This window comes from Rhamphochromis longiceps, linkage group LG23 (genome assembly GCF_057381845.1).
Source record: "Rhamphochromis longiceps isolate RC_006_pf linkage group LG23, R_longiceps_female_GT1.1, whole genome shotgun sequence".
Taxonomy (NCBI): domain Eukaryota; kingdom Metazoa; phylum Chordata; class Actinopteri; order Cichliformes; family Cichlidae; genus Rhamphochromis; species Rhamphochromis longiceps.
Genome location: NC_140578.1, coordinates 41104245 through 41130213, shown reverse-complemented (window position 1 = coordinate 41130213; position 25969 = coordinate 41104245). Strand labels below are relative to the sequence as shown.

The 25969-nt window shown below is 39.3% G+C and overlaps 2 protein-coding genes across 7 annotated transcripts in view; one reads left to right on the top strand and one right to left on the bottom strand.

Annotated features, from left to right (window-relative positions):
* Window positions 1–5795, bottom strand: part of mcf2la (mcf.2 cell line derived transforming sequence-like a) — a 51878-nt gene extending 46083 nt beyond the window's left edge. For 2 of the 6 annotated variants that reach the window (XM_085397806.1, XM_085397807.1), the window contains exon 1: window positions 259–506. In XM_085397806.1, the coding sequence (XP_085253932.1) occupies window positions 259–391 (133 nt within the window). In that variant the 5' untranslated portion in view covers window positions 392–506. Of the gene's footprint in view, window positions 1–258; window positions 507–3040; window positions 3167–3284; window positions 3334–5503; window positions 5619–5672 lie in introns of those variants that run through there. The other 4 variants (XM_085397809.1, XM_085397811.1, XM_085397810.1 and 1 more) reach the window with 4 other exon arrangements.
* A 4430-nt stretch (window positions 5796–10225) lies between these two features.
* The window catches only part of LOC146642586 (radixin-like), a 28670-nt gene continuing 12926 nt past the window's right edge, over window positions 10226–25969 (top strand). Inside the window, exons 1-2 of the mRNA XM_085398943.1 lie at window positions 10226–10413; window positions 12861–12954. Of these exons, the coding sequence (XP_085255069.1) occupies window positions 12943–12954 (12 nt within the window). The 5' untranslated portion in view covers window positions 10226–10413; window positions 12861–12942. The remainder of the gene's footprint in view (window positions 10414–12860; window positions 12955–25969) is intronic.

Sequence of the window (25969 nt, the reverse complement as noted above, 5' to 3'; positions counted from 1 at the left end):
ACCTCAGCAGGAAACTAAACAGGCAGGTTCTTTTATTATGCTTGAATAAGGAGGGAAAAACAGAAGAGGGAATCTCCCCGTTAGCGGTAGGAAATCCTGTCCTATCATCCTGTCGCACTGATTTAAGTAGCAGAGACTGAACCACTGAACATCATACATACACAGCACGTCCAGTTAGCGTGAGAGTGAGAAAACTCCAATTAATAAAAGGAGAATCAAATACACACTTTAAATCAGCACACACACTCTAACACTAACCTCTCCTCCAGGTCGGCTGATGGCTCAGACTGTGGTGTGTTTGTCGGGTCAACACGCTGATGGATACAGACAGACTGTGGAGCAGTTTATTGAACACCTCTTGGCTCTCCTGAACCATCTCAAATAGAGACATCTTTCCTTCAGAGAGCAGTTCGTACCATCTCTGTGAGCTTCCTTTCTTTTTCTTTTTTTTCGTGAGGCGTCTTTTAAGCTGCCTTCCTCTTCCTCTCCTCGATTAGACTGCAGAGTGTGTGATTATTTATCTCACTCCATGTCTGGGCTGCGTTTATCGCAGGAAAAGAGGGGTGGAGGGTGAGCTAAGACATAAATCCCTCTCCAGCTAATTGCAACTGGCTCGGCAATACGTGCACGGGTGTCATATATCACAGGCTAAGACTGACTCTGGGTTGGCCGTTTGGAGATAAAAGTAAACTCAAGCTATTTATTTACTGCACATTTACGTGCAAGTAGCAGCAAGTGGTTTATGAGCATACCACAGTGTTTTTCACCACTTCTATCCAACACAAGGACTTAACTCTCACATAGTTTCATTTTCTTAACCAAATTCCTCAACTGCTTTTTTAAAAGTTATTATTCATTTATAGATCATGAGGAGTCAAAAAGCTCTAATAAGCATGCAGCTCAGACAATGGGAGCTTCTGACTGTGGCACTGTGGTACCGGTGATAGGGAAGGAAACTAAAATTACACTGGTGCCATCTGCAAAGATCTCCACCACCTTTAGAGTATCGCATTACCTTTATTTCACTTAAATCATCATCACACAATCGCACAAGCATTTCCCAATTTAAAAAGTACAAAGCACGCAAGCAAAAGGTGGTCATGCACTTTTCATTATGTGGCATTCTGCACAATTAGATTTATTAATGAATCAAGTAGCAATTCAAAAGATCAAAAACCTATTCCCTCCAACTGAAACCGTCTGCAGATGTAATCACACTGACAACAAACTGAATTATCCCGCCTTATTCCTGGTAAAGCCCATTGTCCGACTTAAGTGCTCCTGGAAACTTTGGGACAATTACTTGGTGTAATATTTAGCAATGTTACAATCTTTCATGTCCTTATTGTGTAACTGTTACGTTTCCAAATAAGAGGAGCGCACCATTTAAGCTAAAGCAAAAGCAGAGTTAAATGCGCAAAGAAAGGCTGCAGGCTCAACACATTAGACAACATTATGTCCAGCACGAGGTACAGGGCTTGTATTAAAGACCATTACCAAGTCGATAGCTGAAGTCATTTGAAGATGACAATTTAAATTGAAAAAAATTATTTAAATAAATGTAAAAGAAAAATTGAAATTAAAATAAATATAAAATTTAAAAAGCTAGTGAAGTAATTATTTTAAATTTGCATATTCAACTCATATTACAATTGTGTAAACTAAAATAAATTGGTGTATCTAGCTCAGGTAGTTTAGTCCAACTGGGTAAACTCAGAGGACGTAACCCTGTAAAGCCTGAACTGTGAAATATTTGCCAAAAATATATGATTTATTTATTTTTCTTGTGAAACCAGAGTGTTTATTGAATAGTCTGATCACAAATAAAATCTAACTGCATATATGAGTTTGAATTTGTATCATTTGTGCTACATCCAGCATTTCTGTGCAATTTGTGCTCACAGTTGATCTTAATAAATTAAAACATAACATAAACATGTAGGTCAGTTAGGACTAAAAAAAGCGATGAATAAATCTCATCACACTGCTGATGTAGAGGTCTAAACAAACTATGTATCAAAGATGATACATTTGGCATTACAGGGTTAATAACCAGTAGCAAAGCTAGACGATCTTTATAAGAGGAGCAATGCTGAGACCATTAACTACACTATGGTGGCACGGAAACTGATGTCTCCTAGTATAGTATTTTTTGTTGTTCTTTTTGCTTTGTTTTTGTCATTCACACCTCATTTGTCTATAGATGAACTGAGGCACTGCACCAACACCCAGTGTACGTGATAAATGAATATCACTTTGCACTGTGAATCGTGAGCACAAGTATTCAAAAACAGAGCTCCTTTCACCAAAACAAAATCTTGCATTAGGCATACTAAATAAAGTCTTCTTCGCAGTTATCTTGTCTTAAAATATCATATGAGCAAATTATGTCAATAGATTCTAGTATTTCTGCTCATCTGCTGCAAATCCTGCCAAACTGTCTGCTCTGTGATTGGGTGTAAACTCATTAAATATAGTATATCTGGGCAGAATTGCAGTTCTCCTACTTTTTCTAGAAGCTCATAAATCATTTATTTTTTTAATAAACCACGAGATTTGCTTCACACATAAGCTGCGATTTGTATTAATAAATAATTAGCAATTTGACTGCTCCAGTGAAATGCTCAACTGTGTGAACATGTGAACTCGGTATCTGTAATTTGCGAATGACAATGATTTGTGAGACAGGACACTGGCATCAATTGCAGATGCTGGCAAATTGCTTTTGTGAAACTGGCCCCAGCTGACTAACTCCAACACCTGCTGTTTAGAATTCATAAATGCTGCGACTAACCTCTCAAGCAACTGGCTTCAAGCACTACGTGCATATTTGTGAACAATATAAATAAGCACAGATTGACTTCTGTACAAAATATCATATGTAAAGGACTGAAAAAGCTAACTTGGATACCTGGAGAAGACTATAAAGATGTGTTAATGTACGTTTTGCTTTCAACAGAACCACAGATGAGATGACGTGAGATGTGATAAGCAGTAATGTGGTGCGATGGAGCGTCCAATAACGCAAGGCTCTCCTTACCGCTGATCGTCGACAGCACCTCCACGGCTTGCTCTACGTCTTCTGGAACAGACGTCCCCTGCCCCATCCTTATCCTGGACACCCAAACCTCAGCAGACTGTCCTCCTCACATGTACGTGACTGCTCCTAAAAAAGGGCACAGATGCTGAATGTTACCAAAAAGAAAAGAACAAGTAGATCTGCAGCTTGAATAAAAATTATTTTTAAAAAGGAAAACAGCAACAATAATAAACCGTGAGCATACTTCGGCAGCAGTTTAAGTGAAACAACGAAGGAGAAATGGTGAGAACAGAAACCGGCTGATGCACTATCCATTTAATTTGGTCAGCAGAGAGGGAGGGGGAGGAAGGAAGAGACACCCAGGCCACAAGGCAGTTTTGAAATTGCGTAACACAATTTTAAACCATCCATCCCTCTGTGTAGCAAACACACACTTCTGCCTTCAGTGGTGTTAATGACATTACCACTGCTAATTTTATCTTGTCATTAAGCTGTGCTGTACAGTGAGCAGTTTATTTTTGCATTTTGTGTTCAACTTAGGTCGCCCGGTTTATTTATGACAGACTCGATTTCGGGGGCTTTTCGGCACGGCGTGCTGTTGTTATTGTCTAAAACTGATCACATGATTGTGTGGGAAGCCCAGCCTAACAACTGTCTTCCTTAAACCAACACATCCAGTGATCCATGTCAGGATCTGCTGACCGATTCAAGTTAAAAGCACAAGTCAGCACTTTATAAGCAAATATTGCTTCAGCTGAAGTGGTTAGTTTCAGTTATGATATCAAGTGAGATCAAACAGTGTCAATGTCAGAATTTCAGGCTGTTTTCTGGCAGGTGAGATCTATATTACAGCAACACAGACTCCTCTCCTCTCTTCACCACACACACGCACAGCTCTGATGACTTCTAGTAGAACAATCAAAGCAAATTTGGTCAATTCCCTCTCCAATTACCAGTCCCCCCTGACAGAGGCTCCTTTCATTGCTTTGACAATAGAACAGCATGCTCTTAGTCATATGGACTGAGATCTTGTGACGTCTTTATTTAGCTTGGCTTATTACCACAAGGCGAGTTCCACATGCAATACAATGTGACACTTTTAACAACCAGGTTCACAGACATGACCTGGGGTGGGGTGTGAGGGGTGGGGATGTCCAGAGCTTGTGGAAATAAAGGCATCGGCAGTTTTAAGCTCATGTGTTTTGCCAAGAAAACACACTTTCAATTTCACTTTCCCGCCATGGTTAATATTGGTCTTCAGACCAAAAGGAGGGAAGCCAGGCAGACTGGACTTTGCCAGGGTTTAACAAACTGTACACCTGAATGCAAAGAAAAAAAAGGTAGGAGATAATAGCGAAATAAATCAGATCAGAACACACATGAATGGAGTCCCAAAATTAATTCTTTTTAGGGTTCTCCAAATATTTTTCAAGAAAAATAGGCAAGCTTTCTAATCATTTCTTTAAGTACTCAGGAATCGTTCTCCAGGCTTCTTGGAAAACATTCAAAGCTCTTCTTTGGATGTTTCTGCCTTTTATTGTGTTCTCTGTCAAGATTATCCCACACTGCTTCAATAATGATGAGGTCCGGCCTATGGGGAGTTCATTTTGTGTTTTTCTATCCAGAAATGCTTTTACTGCACTGGCAGTCGATGCAGAAAAATGAAGCTGTTGTCAGTCAGACAACAGCTGATATAGCATGGTGGATCAAAATCTGACATTACTTACTGGTAGTACTTCTCTGTGTTTTGTGATGTTGAGGATCTCTCAGTTTTGACAAGGTCCCCAACATCACTGGATGAAACTAAACCCCAGACATGATACAGCCTCCACCGTGTTTTACAGATGGCTGTAGATGCAATCTACAATCTGATTTGAACCACATTTGGATTCAACACTCCATATGACCCGTTGCCCCTGATTTTCATGACACTTCTTTTGTAATTTGTCAAACCTTAGCCCTTTTTTTTGACAGCCATTCTTTCACTGACAACATTTGGCTTCAGGGAACAGTAGATGGATGTGTTGAAGGACCATATGCATCTGTCAGGTCCTGTGTCAGTTCTTTGCTGTATATCTTCCTATTTCTGAAGGACATGACTTTCAGATACCTTTCTGCTTCTTTTGTGTTCCACTTCTCCCGTTTCCTCAAAACACTGGTCCACGCCTTAAGTTAGGTGGGGTTTTTTTATGCTTGAATGATTCATGGCTTAACAAACAAACTACAAGAAAAAAAAACATTCCTCTGACAATGGTCAGGTACAAGGACTGGATTGAAAATGAGTGAAAAAGTAACCAATGTCCAAAGAAAAACTTAGAAAGACCATCAGAAAGTCTTGAACAAGAGCACTTTTTAAAAAGTAATTCTGGCTCATTGGAAACAAAACTGAAGCAATTGAGAAGTGGTTCAAGACTTTTGCACAGCACTTTGCAATTACTTATATTTTTCGTTTTACCTACTTACATTTTATTCATGTTTTACTCACACAAGTGCATAAATGAGTCACTCAGTGTGAGCCGAATTGTCAGTCTAAGGTGGTGACTAAGAGGATCCAAGAAATCAAATCTGAGGACCGCGCACTTTTTGGAAGAAGGGATGCCAAACTTTCGCAGAATAACTGAATTTGTCCTACCGACAGATGAGCTGCCTCCGAGCGTCCGGAAAGGAAACTCGCCGATATACAGCAATACTGACACTTGTAGAATAAAATACGCTGTAAGCTGACGATATCGGCCATGCCTGTGATGAAAGTTACGTCCTACCTGCAAGTTTGCAAACCAGCAGCTCCGCCCACTCCAAGCCAATTAACAGGACCCAGCCAAGTCTCAGTGCTACCTCCTCTTCCTCTCATTTTTCCTTCTTCATCTTGCAGCAGATTAAACTCTACACACCCCTGTCCCCTGGACTATGTTTGTTGACATTATTCCAGTAATAAATTCCAAGGTGACTGCGCGAACTGAGATTTTTATTGTGTTGTCCAAAGTATTACTCACTTTTAGCAGATGTGTCTATTTTTTAGTCTTTGTGAGTCGGCCTCGAAGGATGCACCTCCTGGTGTGGGACTACATGCATATGAAATATTTCCATTCATTTACTCTACCAGCTGATTTTGCAGGATTTGCTCAAGTGTCCTACCCCGTATATCACCAACAACAGGGACACAATGGCATCTAGTGGCGGAATAATTCAGTGCAGAAGACCCACGTCACATTAAAAAAAATATATATTTTAAATAAGTGTTCAGAATATACAAAAATACAAAGAACACTACAAATGTTGTATATTTTTGACACACTGTATTTTTTCTGTTCTGTGGAGAAAATATGAAAGATCGGGATAAAAATTAAAACACACATGTGCCTAAAACTTCTCACTACTCAAAAAATACAAAATAATTATACACAATTTTTAACATACTGTTCATTCCATAGATTATAATGTCTACATTGAATATTGTATTGTCCAAAGCAACAGACACTGCACAAGAGAGGTAAAGAAGAGAGTGGAAGCAATGGGTGGAGATGAGTGTCAGGGTTGATTTGTGACAGAAGGATAGCAGCAAGAGTGAAAGGGAAGGTTTTAGAAGATGGTGAGACCTGCTATGATGTATGCTGTGTGGTTTGGAAGCAGTGAGACTGACAGAAAGACGGAAGGCTGAGCTGAAGTTAAGATTTCCACTGGGACTGATCAGGATGTGGAAGACTAGATATAAGTTGGTGGATTGTGGAAAGTAAAAATCACAGTGATTTAGTGGTCATTAAAATGTGTTCAGAATTTGCAAATTGATGGTGATTCATCTCATAAACCTGGACACATTGCTCTCTATAAAAACTGTCTTTATAATTAAAAACTAATGGTTTCGGCAATACTGGCCCTCTATTTACTTGGTATCAGATTGTTAACATAATTTGCAGTAGCACTACTATGTAGCTACTTAGCAGCTATTCTATTAAAAATTATTAATTATATTTGGTTATTGATCCCAGTTTAGCTGTGACTTACAGCATTTGTCGTCAATGTGTGATTGTTTAAAATCAAAAACTTCATTTTCCTACGCAACATAAGAACAATTCGGAGCCCAAACTTTTCAGTGATAATTAATCATCAAGATGCATTTTATACTTTTTTGGTCATCTTTTTACAAAGATAGGTGTCAGGACAGATAGATGGAAACAGTTTTAAGTGATAAAGGTTATCAGCTGGGCTTGACATCACAATTGTTTGGAAGTCTTAGATATCCGTCCATATCCACTTGTATGGACTAAAAATCAGTTCATAGCTGTTTTAGTCAAGATAAAAAGGACACGTCCTTGATGTTTGAGTCAGTTCTGCGAACAGCTCAGACAGTGACTGCAGACTGGGTGTGTTTGGGACTATCTCTGCAGTACATACAAAACTTTGAAACGAATGTACTGATGCATACTTCCAGAGTGGGGAGCTCTACCACTGATCTAGGAGGTTTCAAACTGCAGAAGACGAGCAGGCCATTTAGATAAAACAGGACAAAAGCCTATGTGTAAGTGCCATTTGGATTCCCATCGGACCAACCTACAGGAGCAGTAGTGATGGCCCGCTTGAAGCTGACGCTCCGGAGCGTGTGTCGAAAAAAACAACACACTGGTTCAGAAGCACTGTGTCGAGGCTTGCTTCGTTTGGCAAAAGTCACGTGACCAGTGACGTCCGAAGCTTCATTACGCACGTAACTGCTTCGGTACCTGATTCAAACGGATATAAGGAAGTGAATCATCCACGGGATTCGTGGAGTGTGTTGATGGTGACAGAGAGCGAAGAGGTGATCATTCCACTGACAGATATGGAGCCAGCGAGGAAGAGAGGACGTTCTGGCGTGTGGGAATATTTTGAGTTGATTTTGCTCAATTCATTTTATCTGCCGAAGTGAAAAACTTGAAATGTCCAAAATCATGTTTTCATAATGTAAATATCATTACAGCATATGACTTTAGGAACACTTCCATGTGAATTAAAGCTAATGAAGACTACAACAATGTATTTGACACTATACGTACATTACATTGCTACACAGTTTAGAAAATCATTTTGTTTATTGTTTTTAGGTGATAGTCTGCAGGACCCAGGAATACCTGCATATCTACCAGCTTGCAGTGTAGTTCCTGCACTCCACAGCCTCTTCTGTTCCATGCAAGTGGATTTTCTCCAGGGCAGGAGAAACTATTTCTAAGAAAAGAAACAGACTCAGCCAGCGCACAGTAACACTAATCCTCTTTTTAAATGTAAATAACAAAAGGGCTACCTGACATAGAGCATGTTTTTACTTTGCAAGTTCTTGATTAGGGGTGGGTTTTGATTATCGCCTTTCTGATTACAATCCATGCTAAATTGAATAAAGTGATATTGATTCATTAAAATCCCGTGTCGATTTGTAAATTAACGTTATTATGCCTGAAACGCCAGCATCTCAGGTTAAACCTCACAACATGTCGTCAAACACCATACAGCTAAAACAGTAACTGGGAGCAGGTTTACGGATTCTGCATACAAACGTGAACACAGAGCGCGGACCCGACGCGTCAGAGTCAGATTTTGGTGTGTCGTCGGGTCCGCGCTGTGTTTGCCTCTTTTTTTCCCCGCTGGCTTCTGCAGCTGCAGGTTTCATAACTCTCTGTTTACATCTCTAATTAAGTCTCACATGTGTCAGCTTTCTTTTAATAGATACGAAATTATGGATATATACTGTTAAATGATCAGACTTGTAATATTTCTGACTGAGGCAAAACTTTCCAGATTCCAATCAAATTGAATCGGATCCTGTATCGAATCAAAAATGATTCTACAAATCAGTGACGATGCAGCCGTACTCAGCTCCCTAAGCATTTTCCCTTTCCAGTTCACAATCAATCCCACCCCTAGGTCAAAAATATGTATAGGACAATTGGCCTCATCTAATATTTTGTATGAACCTGTCCAGCTGTCCAGTGATTAAACGACAAGTAGATGGAGGCAGGACTTCACAGCAGGGGCATACTCCATAATGTGCTGTGCATTCTCATATGTATATTATATATATTGCTCACTTATTGTATTTACCAACATCAAGGAGTTATGAGCAAAGAAAGGCTACACCATAGTGCATGTTTAAATAGGGAAAGTTTATTGATCAAAATGTATTACGCAAATACGCATTACATTTTTTTCAGCCCCCCAATCGAGAAAACAAAACCAATTACATGTTCAAAGCAACGGAACGGTGGCCCAATATCAGAGAGAACTCCACTCTTGAGTGAGCAGTGATAATTGAGCAGTCCGTTTTATTTTGCAGATTCAAGCTGCTCTTCAAAATTTTCACCACCAGATGTCACCGGAGAGGACTGTGTTGAAAAGCTTCGAGTAATGAACCGTTTTTCAATACAAGCTTCAGTGCTTCGGAAAGCTTCATTTGGCCATCACTAAGGAGCAGGCTTACACTGGCATAAATCATCGCTAATGCATCTCATCGCACGGTGCATGCCCCATACATTTCTTCCATCTGATCCTCGGCCACTGACAGCCATATTGTACATCTCTACAGTTAGCTGTGTCAGGTTTGCGAGGAAAACTGCAGACATGGGCGGATATTTGTGTTTTTTCTTCAAAATAAAGTTCGAGCTGAAGGGCTGAAAGCGGTCCGCAGGCTACCTAATTCTCTTACATATTTAAATTTTCTGGAAACACTTGTATGGATACATTAGGGAAAATGACTGTGGGGGGTTGATTTAGTCCCGCTATTAACTATTAATTACTGCTTCTGTGTTTAGTCATGTTTTCCTCATTAATTTTGTTGTGGTTTTCCCCTTGTTTTTGTCAGCTAACTTTAGCTATATGACAGGAAACTACAGAAACAAAAAAGGGAAAGCACATTATGTCTAGAAAAAAAAATGTACAGACTCATGCTTTAAAAAAAACCTAATCGAACAATAGAGTAAAAATAATAAAGAAAACAATCAAACTTAAGTTTAAAACAAGTATTAAATATTCAGGATCATTGCAATGTGAAAAATGTTGGCTGTTTTATATGCAAAGGTACAGAAGATATCAAATCTAAGAGTATGTTCATGAACTGTAAACAGATGTAAACCGCCTTATGATAATATTGCCCAGTTAACTATGTAGTTTTATTTTTATAGTTAAGACCGGAAGTTGTGTTACTTTATTCTGGCTGGCTCTACAGCGACTCCCCCCCAAATCGCCTTATGGTTTAGACTTGAAGGGTTTTTCCATGTCTGCGGGAATTTATAACGGCAGACGCACTGAGAGACAAGCACCCGGAGTAAAAAGGCATTTTTCATCGTGAATATTTTGCTACAGTTGAAGATACGAGGCTCTTCTATCAAATTAAAGACAGACATCGTCCCCCGGTGAGTTGCCTCTCCCCAAAAAGAGAGGAGCTTCTCTTCAACTTTGATGCAGCGGATTTCCTCGTGTTCGACCGATTCATGTGTCACAGAAGGGCCGACTTCTGTCAAGTTGTGCCCCTTAAACTGTGTGTAAACGCACCCCACTCTGCTTTACGTAGTCTTAAGTCGGAATTTGTTAAGATATTTATTTTTATATTTATTCGTTTTAGTGGCAAGTGTGGCGAATAAATGAGGGCTAACATTTTTTAAGGCGTTAAAACTTCACGAGCGCGAGCGAGGCAACCGTCGGCTAGGCTCGTCCCGTTATACGGACTACACCCACTAGCTTGATAATGTCAGCCTTTCGACGCGCAAACTTTGGGCTTCATGAAGACCATTTTGGGGGGGGGATCTAGTGACTAACGTTAGTGTTCATTTAAGATAAATTTTTAAAATTGGGATTTGACGCCTCTGACTTATTTTTTCCGTTGTGCAACGCTTGTGTAGCCAATATTTTAGGCGTTAAATTTTGGTTATAGTTCAACGTAACGGAAGCCAACAACTCTCGGCGGGTAAAGCTAATTGCTCACAAGCTATAAGTGGGTTTCACTTTATGAGGACTACAAACGCTACAGCTCCGACGTTCAGTGGGTTTTACAAATTCTTATTTTTACATTGCACATTCTGTAAAGCAGATTACAGTTGTATATGGAAACTATCATTGTTCCTAATAATTTCTTTAATTTCCAAAACTGAGAAGAGTAGTGGTGCTAGTCGATTTGTATCCTGAACTGGCACTACAAAATAGCTGAGACTAAAATGTAATGGCTGCTAAAAGTATTTTTAAACCCATGCCAGACACCTGGCTGCTCTCCGTTTGTATTAAATGGCGTTTAGCAAGCTTATGTCAGTCGTGATGCACAGTTCTCCATTCAGTCAGGCTGGGGTGTATTATTAAACTTCACGAAGTTTAGCTTCATACCATTAAACCACACTGAAACTCCTACGTGTGATTCACACCAGAGAAACTCTTGAGTTGGATGTTTTCACTATCCTATTTAAGTTCATCATGGGTCATTACCATACTATTTCAGACTTGTGTTTCTAGTAAAGTATACCTAGTGCTGTGACACATTGCTTCACATTGTGCCTCCCCTGCTTTGTTTTCTGCAGTCCGTAGTAGAAAAAAGTAAAGCAATCTGGTTATGAATGGATGGGGTCCTCTGTAGTTCACCATCTGAAAATGATCACTATTGGATGTCAGCAAGAAAACTGTTGATTGGCATATTTCTTTGTCCTATCAGTTCTTTTGACATGAGAGTGCATGGTCTTTGTCATGTAAAACTTTTTTATTTTATGTGTCGCAGCATAATGTCTCGATTGTCTTACAGCCTTCTCTCCTCCAGAATTGTTTAAAGTAGTGTTCTCACTGCACTTCTGCAATAGTTAACATGTGTACACTTAAGAAAAGTGGTTTTGCATGTTGTGATTGAATGGAAACCGCATCACTGTGCCTATGGCTGTTTTGGGGGTTTTGTGGCTTGTTGTCATTAACAGATTTAGCAATACTATTCCTTTCAGTGTTTTTCAGTGCTTTCCTTTAGTTGTTATTTCTGTTTTTTCTAATGTACAGTTTTGTCATCCACAGGACTAAATTTAGAGCTTGACAGAATAATCTTGTTCTCATTATATTAATTTGTCACATTTAGAAAATATTGTTGGCTAAATGTAACAGATGTTTGCTGAAATTAAATGGTAGTGTTTCTTGTCAGACTGTTGAGTTACAGAATACCAAAAACAATAAAAATAAATACTGTGCTCAGACAGCAGTTGCTTAGAAGTTTTGACTTTTTGTAGAAATCAGCCTGGTTACACTGAAGCCATTTTTGCAACCCCTCCAATCAAGCTGAAACTATTGTATAAATGAATAGTGAGAAGGCCATAACTTTTATTTTAGGGTTTTTCATCCATAATAATTTTGGTGCCGTTTAAAGAGACTTGGGCCTTTTTTAAACAAAGGGAAATCACCAGGAATGTGATGAAAATATTTTTAACCATTGTTGCCATTGTTATCAAATGGCCAAAAAATAAAAGGAAAATGCTTAAGATGCTTGCGTTGACTTTATGTGACATTATACACAGTCTGGCCACCACCCACAAAGGCCTGTTTAACCCTCTAGTGCTGCATAGGTCTCTGGCTCATCCTGTGAGATCACTGGGCAAAACCCAGGCTACTTACGTACTTTACTTTATGTATATGGTTAATCGAAAAAATCAATAAGCGCAAATTCCTACAGCTAGACTGGGATGATAACGTCATGCGTCAGTGCAAATAGGTCTACATGCTTCCTTGTTCTAGATTTGGTCTTCTGTGACTGGAATCAATAGCTCTTTATAATAATGTCTCTGGTTTCACCCATGAACACTGGGGACTTATGTTACAAAATGTTTTCTTCCTTTTTTTTCAGGTCCTGTGGTAAAGGTCTTTCTGCCGTCCAGTGACGGGTTTTTCCTCTCAGCTGTTGAGTTTAATGAGGAGAGGAAGCAAAGATGCCTAAGCCGGTAAGGAACTGACAGTAAACTTCAAGCTGCTTTTGTCTACAGATTATTACAGTAATGCAGCGTTAGGGGAAGAAGCCAGAAAATCTGCTTATTTTTTTGCCACTTAAATCTGATTGTTTGATGGACATAATGTGGCTGGTTCAGGAAGTATGATATGAATCAGCCACGTGAAAGTGGCTTGTTTTTCTTCCCTGCTAGTTCTGCTCATGTAAACCGACTCTTTAGAGCTGCTTGTGAGTTGTCATAACAGTCGGCATGCTCTGCTACCGAAATCCTCATTTTGAACAATCTGGAAAGTGGCAGTTTCATCCCCACGGCTGCTCCCACTCCTCATACGCCTCTTTCAAGTAAACAACAGCCAGAGTGTGAAGTGAACTGCCTGGCCCACAGGCCTCACAACTGCAACACTGCTGCCATTGTTGCTTAAAGGGTGGAGAGAATGCCAGACTCCTAGGATGTGAACAACGCCAAAACAAAACCAATTTGATGCAGTCCCTTCATGGCTGTCTGCTTCTCACTGTTGCTGCTTTTCCATCATGAACAGACTTGGCAAGAGCAGGAAGTAGTCTGGGGATATTAAACGATGCCGAGTTATGCCACTTTTAGGTAGTCTACCCACCAATGATGCAGGTTTACTCAACACTGAACAAAGTCATGAGACAGCCGTCACCCTTATTCTAAGTGTTGACAAACTATTCATGTAGTAACTGTCAGAGAAAAGTTGACTTTCAGTTTCACTTCTGTCTTTCCGTGGCGTTTTTAATCATTTTTATCAGTGTATTTATTTAGCCAGCATTTTGGCATCCAATCAGTGCCCAACCCTGTGGTCTTCCCTGCACAGTAAGGGATTTATGGCAGGTATACTGTGTAATTTGTATTTTTAGTTGCCTAATTCGACTAAATTTGCATTCTGTGTCTTGCTTGGACAAAAATCAAAATCCAGTTGCTGAAGATTGCATCAGAAACTTTCCAAGGAAATGGCAACGAGTTCCAGGCCGCCCCACAAGTGAAACACATCTCTTGTCTGCCTCTTTAGGCAGTGGGTGTTTGTGTGTGTCCTTGGATGAGTTAGGAAGATACAAAAGAAGGACAGCCAGGCACTGATGTCATCCTTCACTTAACCCTCTCGTCCCCTGAGTCACCAGGGCAAAATCCCAAAAACGGCTTCTGGGACAGCATGCCAACTTTGCTGAGAGTGACGTTTGTGTCAAAGACAATATCTGACAGAGAAAGTGCAGCTTGTCGCAGGGAAGCGCTGACATAATAAACAGAGGAAACAAAAGCAGGGTCCACCAGACATGACCTCCTCTGGGACTAGTGTATGACATAAAAACCTTTTGGAACAGTCTCCTAAATCTGAATGTCAGTATTCATACGCAAGCTTAAAAATATTTGCAGGGGTCAGTGACAGCATTGGCTGACTTGGAAGAGAGTACATTTTCAGTCACAGGACTCTGCAGATTTTCAAAGTTTATTTTAAAACGGAAACAAATGTTTTTGTTCACAGTAAGGCTTTTACAGTCACCCATGTGGACGCCCCATTAAGTTACTTTTAGCGATAAAGTTGACACAATGTTTTTAAGAAAATGCACCAAGGCTGCAAGTGAGGTTTATGGTAATTGAAGAATCATTGATCAGTTAATATAGCTATTTTTAAATAGATGGTGATTAACTGATCATGAATCGGGTTAAGTATCCTTATACTCAGCTCTAATTGGGCGATATGAGGAACATCTAATATCACAATATTTTCTGGTCATATCACAATACATGATATATATCACGGTATGTTCAAATAACCTCCAAAAACAAATGTTATTATTCACTATATAGTTCCCAAAATTGCACTGGTATTCAAATCATTCATTAAACTTTTTTTCTACTTTAAATAGAAAAATTTAGAATGAATCGAAATATCATAACATATAAAAATTGTAAAATAAAAAATGCAATAAACTCAAATGACAGAAACACAAGTCTAGACGGTGACTAAAAAAATGACTGACTAAGAACAGTCACGGGTATCACAGCTGGTTTATTTAACGTTTTCTTTGGTGTGTGAGGGGACGTTGACATGCCGAGTTTAAAACAGTCTTAATTTTGCAGTGGATGACTTTTCAGCTGGTGGAATAAATTCATGGTAGGGCTGTTCGATATAACGATATATATTGGATGATGATATGAAAACGTCTGTCGTTTCGTTTCGTGGTGTCGCAAAATAAAATTTACGGCAATATTTTTTTCACCGTTTTAGTGGCTATATTAATTTCTTAAAGTTCTCTCTTTCTCTTATATTTAATATAACCACACTATGGACGGACAAGAGCCTGTTTTTATGCGTTGTCGTTAGCAACAACGACGATAAAACCATCGCGTGTCCGCTTGTTTATTTTCCACATAAACCTTTCAGAATAAAGCTCAAGATCCTGTTGAGACCTTTCAAAATAAACTAAATCACGTGAAAGAGTATGCAGAGTATTTACGGATGAGAAGCAAAAAGAGCCGTCAGGTGCTAAAAAATAAACCTTAGACTCAAACGTTAGAAAGAAAAAAAAAAAAAAAAAAAAGAACAGGCTTTTCCCCGCAGCACGCCGTGTAATAAATACTCACAAAGAAAACGGCGGGCGTTACAACTTATGTCTAAAAATGTATAGTTTCATGCATCGGTTAAAACATTCGACTCCATGTACACGACGCCCAGCTGGAAACACTTCACGCAAGTCGAGCTGCCTGAGATTCACAGAATTTTTTATCGGGGCGATAGATGTCTTATATCGGGATATGAGATTTTGGTCATATCGCACAGCCCTAATTCATGGTAGTTTTACAACATGTTTTGCATATTACCGCATTTTGTTCAACATCCTCCTTGTGAAATCCAAACGAAAGTGAGTCTCATTCCGTCGTTCGTCTGAAACTCCCGCTGTCATCATGTTTTGTTTTTTTTTCCCTATCTGGTAGTATATAAACAAGCATGCTTGTATGCCAGAAGATGATAAAAAATAATATTCCGGTTTGGGGAATATTACGGTGGCAATTTATACTCAATGGTTACGATAAAGCCATTTTAACCATCGTATGTGGAAAAACTTGCGATACATCGAGTATATATCGATATATATATCGCCCACTCATAGTTCCACTGACACCTATATCCTACTCTTTCTGCCTGGTGTACTCTTTGTTCTGGGGGCAGGGTAGTCATGAGGGGAAAGGAAGAGGGCCCTTACTGGTTTCCTAGCTTGTAGCTGTTTTCCTGTTTGCTGAAGAGGTGGCCTGCTATATACTTTGGGGGGGCCCAGTCTACGTCAACATCCTGGCTCTGTCACAGTGAGGAGCAGAGATTTAAGAGAAAAATATAATCACACTGCTAAGGGGCTGTCAGGAGAGGAAGCAGTCAGAAGGATGGGGAATAATTTGTAAATGTGGGAAGCAGGAATTTGTGGTCCTCAAGAGATATAGTCTTTAGGAATTTTAAGAGGTTGGAAAGCAAGGGGGGTTATGACAAGAGGATATATATGTATATATATATAAGTACCAAAAGCTGTAGTTCATGGTGTAGCCAGTTTGAGGCCAGCTGGAAAAAACAAGTCAGTCCTAATATAGTTTTGTGTTAAATTGCCTGGAATGTATTTCACAAACTACTGAACCACTTTTCATGAAGACACCAATAACACTAACACCAGCCCCGCAAGGGCTTAGTGTATGCCTGACTGGCGGCTAGGCTTGTGATACTGTCACATACACTGGAGTATTGTAAACCCTGGAGTTGGTGCTGGAAAAACTGTGATAACAGCACTTTGAAACTTTTGGACTTTAATTGGTTGGCTTAATTAAGACTTTTGAAATTGATGCTGACCCTATTTCAATTCGAAATCCCAGTATTACAATCAAATTAAGATGAGCAGAACCAGCAAAGGAGTCTTTCATTTTTACTAATGTGTTTTCAGGCACGTTTAGCACAGATGGCAGTTATTTCTGAAACTGTGCTAGGTCAATAATAAGTAGGGTAAGGTCCAGCTTTTATTTTCCCTCTATTGTATTTTCTCAAGTTTCTCACTCTTTCGTACAACGAATAAATAAACAATACTTCCAACACAACATTCACCTTCTCTTCCCCCAAAGCAATAATGTTGTTGTTTGCAGGTAGTTTTGATTCCTTATCTGCTCTCACGCCTCCTTCCACTCCTCCGTTGAGAACTGCCTTACTCTGCAGGGGAGGTTAATCAGAGGGACAGACAGTTGCTCGGAGCCCAGCAGGCCAGATTAGCGGCTCTACTGATTGATGTGTGTGTCTTAAGGCCTCTCAGCAAAGCTCTTCTAAACAGCTTACAGTTACTAAACAGCTGCACATTTAACAAGGGGCCCATTTGAGTGAGAACTTGTCTTTGCAATTGAAATTGAGAGGAGGATTTAGAAACATCCCAAAATGGCATCTCCCTTTAAACAAAACACTAATGATGGAGCTCTTGGATTCTTCACAACTTGTAAACTTAACAAGATACAGTGGTAAATATTGGTGTCTGTATTATATTATAGCAGCACTCAGGTGTGCTTATTAATAGCATGTCCTCAGCAGTTAGTTAAATCACACTCTCTGTATGTGTGTTGTAATTTGACCCTCTCTGCTCTGTATTGAGCAGCCAGTCTGATCATGTGTGCTCATTAGTTTTTATAGATGAGAGCAAAAGCAGCGCAGTGCAATTGATAAAATTGTTACACTTTCAGTTATGACTAAATCATATTAATCAAAGTAAAATGATTATTGTGATATGGTCTGTTTCACAGATCATGCTCCTGCTTGTCTTTGAGTGTAGAGCAGGGCGATATGGCCAAAAATATTTATCACGATATATATTTGAAAATTTGCGATAACGATATAACTGACGATATAATTGATGCGAGACAAAATACAACTCCACAACATTACTAGTGCAAAAAGACAACCTTCCATTTATTTTCACTTAAACAAGAAGCTGGTTTTTATGTACATTAAAGCTTTATAAAAATGTAACAGTGCAAATGCAAATTCCTTGCTGAAAGTTTAACCAAAAGGCATTTCCAGTAGAAATGGGCTGACATATCCTGAGCATAACCATGTATAATATCCACTGAAGTTAAAAAGAGGTGCTTTGCAACATTAAACTGCAGTGTGCAGTACATATTTTTCAGACCATAAGGTGCACGGGATTATAAGGCACATTAAGCGAAACAAAGCAGTCAGATAAATCAAACTTTATTAAACTCATTCTTCTTGCTTCCTCCACTTCTGTACCATTGATTCATTAATGTTGAATTCTCTGGCAGCTGCTCTATTCCCATGTTGTTGCAGTATATTAATGACTGACCTCATATTGTGGATTGATTATCTCAGTTGTTCTCCTGACTGAAGTTTGGTCCGTTTACAGCATCCTGCCATGCGACTGAATTTGTCTCCAACTATCAGGAACCTTAACGTTAACTTTTACAAGTGGAAAAGTGTTAGTGTTCGTCCTCCAGCTTCACTGTTTATGTTATGCTAACATAGCTGTGTCGCTAGCGATCACGTAGCACATCATTATATACCAGCTAGCCCAACTTCAGTAACCCTACAAACGTCACTGCTGTTTAGTTTCCTGTCTTCATTTATGTTGGAAGTGATAGCAGAGCTGTACGTTTGATTTTTTTCAGAAATCTCTCAGTCAGAACATGCAATATCATGCTTAGGTAACTAGCGAAACTAGCGTGCTAACTTCCGCTAGCTTCCTGCTAACTTCTAACTCCGTTAAATGTAATTAATTTTGTTTTCATGGATGCCTGGAAGTTAAACTTCATAGTTACACCTGGTAAAGCAGCAATGCTGATCGTTTTATTAAAGATGAAAGAATTTAGACAGTTTTTAACTCTCAGTGATGCTGCAGTGTTGTTTGACCTGAGAAATACGGGGTTTAGGACCCAGATTACTCCCAGATTTAAGAGCATCTTAGTCCGACAAATACGACAATAAGGACAGCCGCTTGCATGTTCTGCAAAAAATGTGCTTTGTCGTGTATCTGACGGACAAACACCAAACCAGTTCCACATCACTGAAGTTAAACCATTTTTACAAACCAATTCTGGTTCATCTGTTTCACTCAACGACCGGCCATGTGCGTATGAAAACAAAGGCACTGCGCATGCGCGTTTTACTCATATTCTATCGCGATATTTCATTTTCCTATCGTTGCCTAACATTATACCGGTATTACCGTGAACGGTATAATATGGCCCAGCCCTATTTGAGTGCACACCTTTCCAAATTGATTCCCCACCACGTGGTGAGGTTGTCATGTTCAGGCAACTTTCAATAAATATGAGTCAAGTTAAATATTTGTGTACAATTTTCCCAAAAGCTGAATTATTCTGTCAAATAATCTTGGTCTCAGTGTGGACAATAAGCATTGTGACTTTTTTGACACAACTGATTAGGTCAGCTGGTTACTCCCAGCTGATTGCTTGACTTGTATATTTGCCTGTTCTGATATCTGGAAAGTTTTCATGATTGGATTATAGATTGATTTTTGGATCTTTTTTGGGGGGGGTTTTAATGGGGAAATCACAACAGTGATCACCACACTTTACTTCCAATTATATACATTTTTCAATTTTCTAGACCACTTAAGCCACTTTTGTTTTGTTTCCCCCCCTTTCTTCCTGAATAAGAAAATCTTTAGCCAACATTGTTCCACAAGATTTTGCTGTCCAACCTCAGGCAGATCTTTCTCTGTCCATCTGTGCAGAAGGACGCTGTGCACTGAGGTTAAAGCTAGTGTCAGTGTACCAGTTTATCATTTATTTCATTATTGGCTCCTCTTAACACAAGTAAAATTAGTAGTTAATATTTTTAGGTCAGTAGTAAGAAAGAGAAGTGAAAAGAAGGAATGATGAGAGTATTAGTACTTCCAGTATAACATTTACTGGAAGCTTCTAAAATCTTTCTGCTAGATGTTGGAACTGCTTCTGAGATATGTCGGGCTCCAACTGGAACTTGACTCATCAAGAGGATATCCAGTGTCATACTAATTTTAGTGTTTATGTTGTGCTTTTAGGAACTTTCAAGGCCTGTCAGTTCACATGCTTGCAAGGCATCCTCTTATGGCAGTGTGATGGAATTGAGTACCTGGATTGTTGTGTTGATTGTTGTGAATGTCCTTTTTTTGGAATTTATTCCCATTCCAGGTCTTTCCTCAAATGCCTAACACTGTCCTTTTAAGGACAGGTTGCCCAGTCAGCGTATCTTGTGTCACCAAATAGTGTTGTTTAAGGACAGGCTTGCAAAAGTCACTCCTTCAAGGCATGTCAGTTGTCAGTGTCTGATTAGCTGTGTCATTGCTTTGGCATGTTGCTGTCCCTCTTCTCCTCCCCCCCACTCTGTACGAGAGACAGGATTAACTAACCGTCTGGTCCATAAAGGATTCCACCTCTTTCCGCCCTGTGGGTTTGCTATGTTTTCTCACACACACACACACACACACACACACACACACACACACACACACACACACGCGTAGCACAAAGGTTGGCTCTATCGTGGCTGATGGCGGGCCCCACACAAACAGAGGACAACTCGCAGTCTATTCCAGTCCTTTGGAAACTCAAACTTAGCACTACATTCTGTATAACTTTTCTTATAAAGTCACCAAGGCAGTGAAATCAACACAAAGTTTATATTCAGTGAACCATGAATAGATTATGTTGCTGTGGTTACCTTGTTTGTGGCTAGATCTGTGCACCTGCAAGAGTAGATCCAAATCTTACTTGACTAGTTAGTTACAGTTATCCAAATGCAATTGATGTTCAGTAACAGGAAGAGGTTATTGTTATACAAAGGTTATTTTATAAGGGAGATCAGATCGACAGGCACACAGAAGTAAACAGTACATCAAAAAAATCAGTGAGTGTTCTTGTTTCTTTTTCATCTTTTAAAACTCTTAACCTCAGTATGTCCACATTAGTTTGTTTTAAAATTGAGTTATCTTCAGTCTGTTACTATTGTCAGTGTTGGGGAGTAATGGAATACAAGTACCGGCGTTACGTATTTAAAATACAAAATATGAGTAACTATTCCGTTACAGTTACAGTTTAAAAATGTGGTACTCAATAAATGGATTACACAGCGGTCTTTTCCTGTTTCATATGTTAGGCTGTCCCCTCTAGTTTTGGTAATTCCACGCCAGTGGCAACTAGAGCTGGGCGATATGAGATTTTTTCATATCACGATATGTTTTTTTCATTTCAGGCGATAACGATATCTATCACGATATAAGCCAAATAACTATATTTGTAAGATTTAAATGTGCCGTTGCTCACAAGTAAAATGTGAAATAATCAGCAGCTTGTTTTTAAATATTTATTTCCCATAATAAGTTCAACAGGGTAGATGTACTTAAGGAACATGAGACTTTTTCAGATAAATAAAGGCAAATATTGCAAACTACACAAAAGGCAGCCGCTAAAGCGTTTAAGTTTCAAAACAGAACAAACGAAACAGACTAAATTGTCAATTCCACTTAGAAACAAAATATTAATTCTAAAAATAAATCTTAGTTTGTTTTACAGAAGAACAGACAAAACTGACTAACTTTTGTCAATATCAAATAAACTGAGAACTAAAAGGAAATTCTCAATCTCTCCTTGTTGTATAGCTGAGCTTTTCAAACAGTTTTAACAGTTACTTTAGTCTGACAAAAGCCGAATGACGAATTAGCGCTTCCAGTCAGAGACTGAGGCTACGTCCACACGTACACGGGTATTTTTGAAAACGGAGATTTTCCGTTTTCGTTTTAAAAAATAATCCCGTCCACACATAAAGGCAGAAATGAAGGAAAACGCTGCTATGAACATGCCAAAGCAGCAGGTGGCGCTAGATTCCTAACCGTGCAGAAATGTTGGCCAATCAGAAGTCTAGAAGCCTCGGTGGGAAAAAGTAAACAAAGCTGGGGCATAGAAGCAGAACCGAGTCGTATGTGTGGACGGACAGTAACTGTGTGTATATGTAAGCATTTAAACACTGCAGAGAGTAGAATTAACAGTATTGTAGAAATTCATTTCACCGAAACAATAACGTGGCGCACAGTGTGACGCATGCACCAGTTTATTGGATTTCCAGACTTGCTTTCGGCACAATTTACAGTGCACGCTACTCTGTTTTTTTTGTCAGACTTGAAATAGCCGAAATACCTTCACACTACGGAACTTCTATGGCTCTTCCGTTCGACAATCTCTCCGGCATTGGAACCATCATCTGTTTTCTCTTCGGTCACGCTCGGTTGATTTTTCTAGTCGGCACACTCATTTCCTCCATTATGCACTGGCTCCATTACCCGCTGGCTGCTTCCCAAACAAACACACGTGCGGCTTGTCACTTGTGCTGTACGTAACAAGTCACGCGACGTGACGCTGCGGCTGTGATTGGTTCGGCTCTGCGCTACTGAATTTGGATCGGCTGACCTTTTTTTATTTTTTTTTAATTTTTTTTTTTTAAGAGGACAAGAGCGGCGAGGTCTATCGCGATAGCTTAATTTCTCTATCGAGTAAAAGTTATATCGCGATACATATCGTTATCGTTCTATCGCCCAGCTCTAGTGGCAACCCAAACAAAACACGCATTAAGAGGCTCTAATGCCTGTGTCTCAATCTCACAGCCCATGTCACCTCTACTTGCAGCCCACATAATGACGTGAAGAAGTTGGGTTTTTGTTGAATTATTGTTCAAAAAATTATTTAATATGAATGCAATAGGCAAAGTGTTACAGGCATACCCTCAAAGAATGTAGCCTCACGGGCAGTGTAGCCCAGTTGTAAGTAAGCTATTAAGACTCGACTGTACACTGTGTTCGTGTTTTCCTCGTTACAAAATACATTTTGCGGCATGTCATCTGTAGTGGAATACATTTTAAAAGTAACCTTCCCAACACCGACTATTGTTTGAAGTATCTGCATTTAAGCAAAGCCAAGCAAGGTAAAGAGCTGGATATCAGTAGCCCCTGTTTCATGTAATATTATCCTTAGTGTCTACATTGAAATGTTGACAGGGTTGTGGTGTCATAAGTAGCTTATGTTATTGGATCCCAGCCATTGGTGTCAAGTTCCCATAGTGACCCCATTCATAAAGCATCCCTGAATCCCTCCATATTCTCCTATTAAAATACTGATCTTTTAGTTTGATATTCTTATTTTTAAGTGCTCTGTGTAGATTTCACGTTTCTTATTTTTGCCTGGTTGTTGTTTTGTTCTAGCTACTAATTGGAATTTTAGAATTCTGCTCATCCCTTCAGTATTTCCTGTGTTATCCCCCCTCTTAATTCATGTTTTGGGTCATTTTTTTTGCTTTATTCTGGTAAACATGTGTTTCTGGTGTCTTCCTTCCTTGTCTTATTGTTACCCTCCTGTGCCATAATATGTAAATGGTCATCAGTGTAGTCTAGCTTCCCAAGCCAGCTGAGAGGCTCGGCAACAGTCGCCTCAAGGAAGTCGAGGTGACTGTTGTTGTGATTTAGTGCTATATAAATGAAATTGAACTGAACTGTGTTCTCAGCTTGTTGGAGTCTATTTGTTTTTTGTTTGTTTTGTTTTTTCTCTTCCCTCTCGTGATGGATTTTGTATTTTGGACTGAAAACACTTCCCCCGGTGTCAATAGAAAACTCAATGAACTGCAGCACAGACATTTCACGTTCCATAAATTTCAAGCCGCAACCACAAAAGAAGAAAAGGATGGATGTGATTTGTGAACTTATAATCTTAATTCAGTCACTAAACATAGTCAAGTCCCATTCAGAGCTTCTCTTCATGTTTCATCTGTAGTCTAGGATAGTAGTGATAAAGACTTTTCACTCCACACAATAATTTTTGAAGGCTGGATTTGAAATTTTACCTGTTTGTACAGCAATAAGCAATCTCACTGTGATTTGCATGTTTTACTGGTCTGTCCCCTGGAAGTCAGTAGCACATGCTCCTTTAGTTTTTGTTGTTTAATTGTGGTTGTCAAGCAGCTTTTAGATACGTTATCGCCTAATTGTGGCAGTAGAAGCCAGAGGATTCTGCATACATATGCAAAATCCTCCTTGAATGCATCTTTAGCAACAACCAAGTAAAATTTCAGTGCAAAGCAGACTAAATTTGTGTTTTAGTGCAACAAAACATCATGCAAGATATCTATATTGTGGGCATGTCCTGCAGTATTTATTAGGGCTGAACGATTATGGAAAATAATCTAATTGCGATTTTTTTGCCCCAATATTGCGATTGCGATGCGATATGCGATTATTTTTTAAGGTCTTTGTCTTCTGTATTATTAAACAAAGACAAGCAATACATCATATAGTATGGCCAATACTATATTACATTAATTTTAAACTGTTCTTTCCTGGAAGACAGACCTCTGTTATGATGACATGAGGTGATGCATGAATTGATGACTGACATTTTTATTTAACTTCTTCAATCACAACAGTATATTTGAACATACACAATAGTTTATTTTTAGCTTACAAACATCTGAGCATAAAGTGCTGACAAGGAACCCTGGTGTAAACATTAAAATGAAAGTCAGTACAATGTGCAGATTGCAGAAATATATATAAAAAAAATCAGTGGCTTTACCACACTCAGTTTTTCGACATCTGTGAACTACTAGACAGTCATTCAATTGAAAAATAATATTAAATAAATAAAACTAATAAATAAAAAATACACACATCTTACTGATCTCTGCAGTCAGTAACATTACACATAAAGTGCAAACATAATAGCAATTGTATAAACACACACACAAACACGCCTTTAAAATTTAAAGGCGTGAAATTGGACGGTCTAGCCTTGTTCTGATTAGCGTCACCGCTGTCTCGGTGGAGTTTAATAAACTCGGCCGTCTGCTTCTTGCTATCTAAAATATAACCAGACACTGGTGTAAATTCTCGACTGTCTCATACTTCTGTTTAATAAGTTTTCTGTTTGACGTTTAGTCAGCTGTGTGAAAACCAAGGAGGAACCCACCCGGGGGATTAATAAAGTTTTATTTTATCTAATCTAATAACTTTAATCTCAGCCAAACCGATTTACTCACGAACAAACAAAACACTGAAAAAAGCCCAACAATAAAATTTTTAGGTTGTCTAAGTGACTTATATATTACGTTTAACCCGAGCAGCGAAACTCCGCGGTGATCTGAAAATGATGTGCCGGGAGTTGTGCCGTTCTCGGCCGCATCAGTAACCCTCGAGCTCCCGGCTAGCTGTCGAGCTGGTGGGTAGCAGACGCCTCTGAAAACGTCGAAGCACTTTTGCAAATATGGGATATCTTGATAAACCGAGCAGATATTTGATGTTTACACAACTACTTTCTCGCCTGAAAATATGTTAAAAGTTTATTTTGTGACCCAGAAAGATTAGTATGAGTAATTTTAAAACTTAGTAGCGGCCGCCATTGCTGGAAACTGGAGTTTGGCTGGGCCGCGCTATGAATTCTGGGATATGGTAGTAATTTGGACAGCCTTCGGCGCGTCGCTGTGACGTAATCGGTCTACAAATGCGGCCTCAGGAGGATGCAGCCCATGAATTTGGACGTGTCCAGAGTATAATCGCAGCCTTTGCGGTTAGAAAATTGCACTTGATCATGTCGCGATATTATCGCAAATGCGATATATCGTTCAGCCCTAGTATTTATTGGGTAATTAATGTGGTGATCCAGCAAGATACATTATGGGCTGAGTTCCATGTGGGGGTCCAGTTATGTGCTGGTTTCATGGATTATTCATTGCAGGGATATTGAGTGAAAAAGATGAAGGCAGGAGAGTGTGTCAAAAACAAGAGGGGAGAAAAAGGAATGCAAAGTAAGCATTCCTGAGGTTTTATATATAAGTACTGAGAGGAAAAGGATGGTTCATTCCCTCAGTTTCTTCTTCTTCTTCTCATCTACAGCAACAACGCTGTAATTTAATGTCGAAAGGAGTATACCCCAGATCATCTCTCAAACTTCCTGTTGCGCTTCATAGCCACGC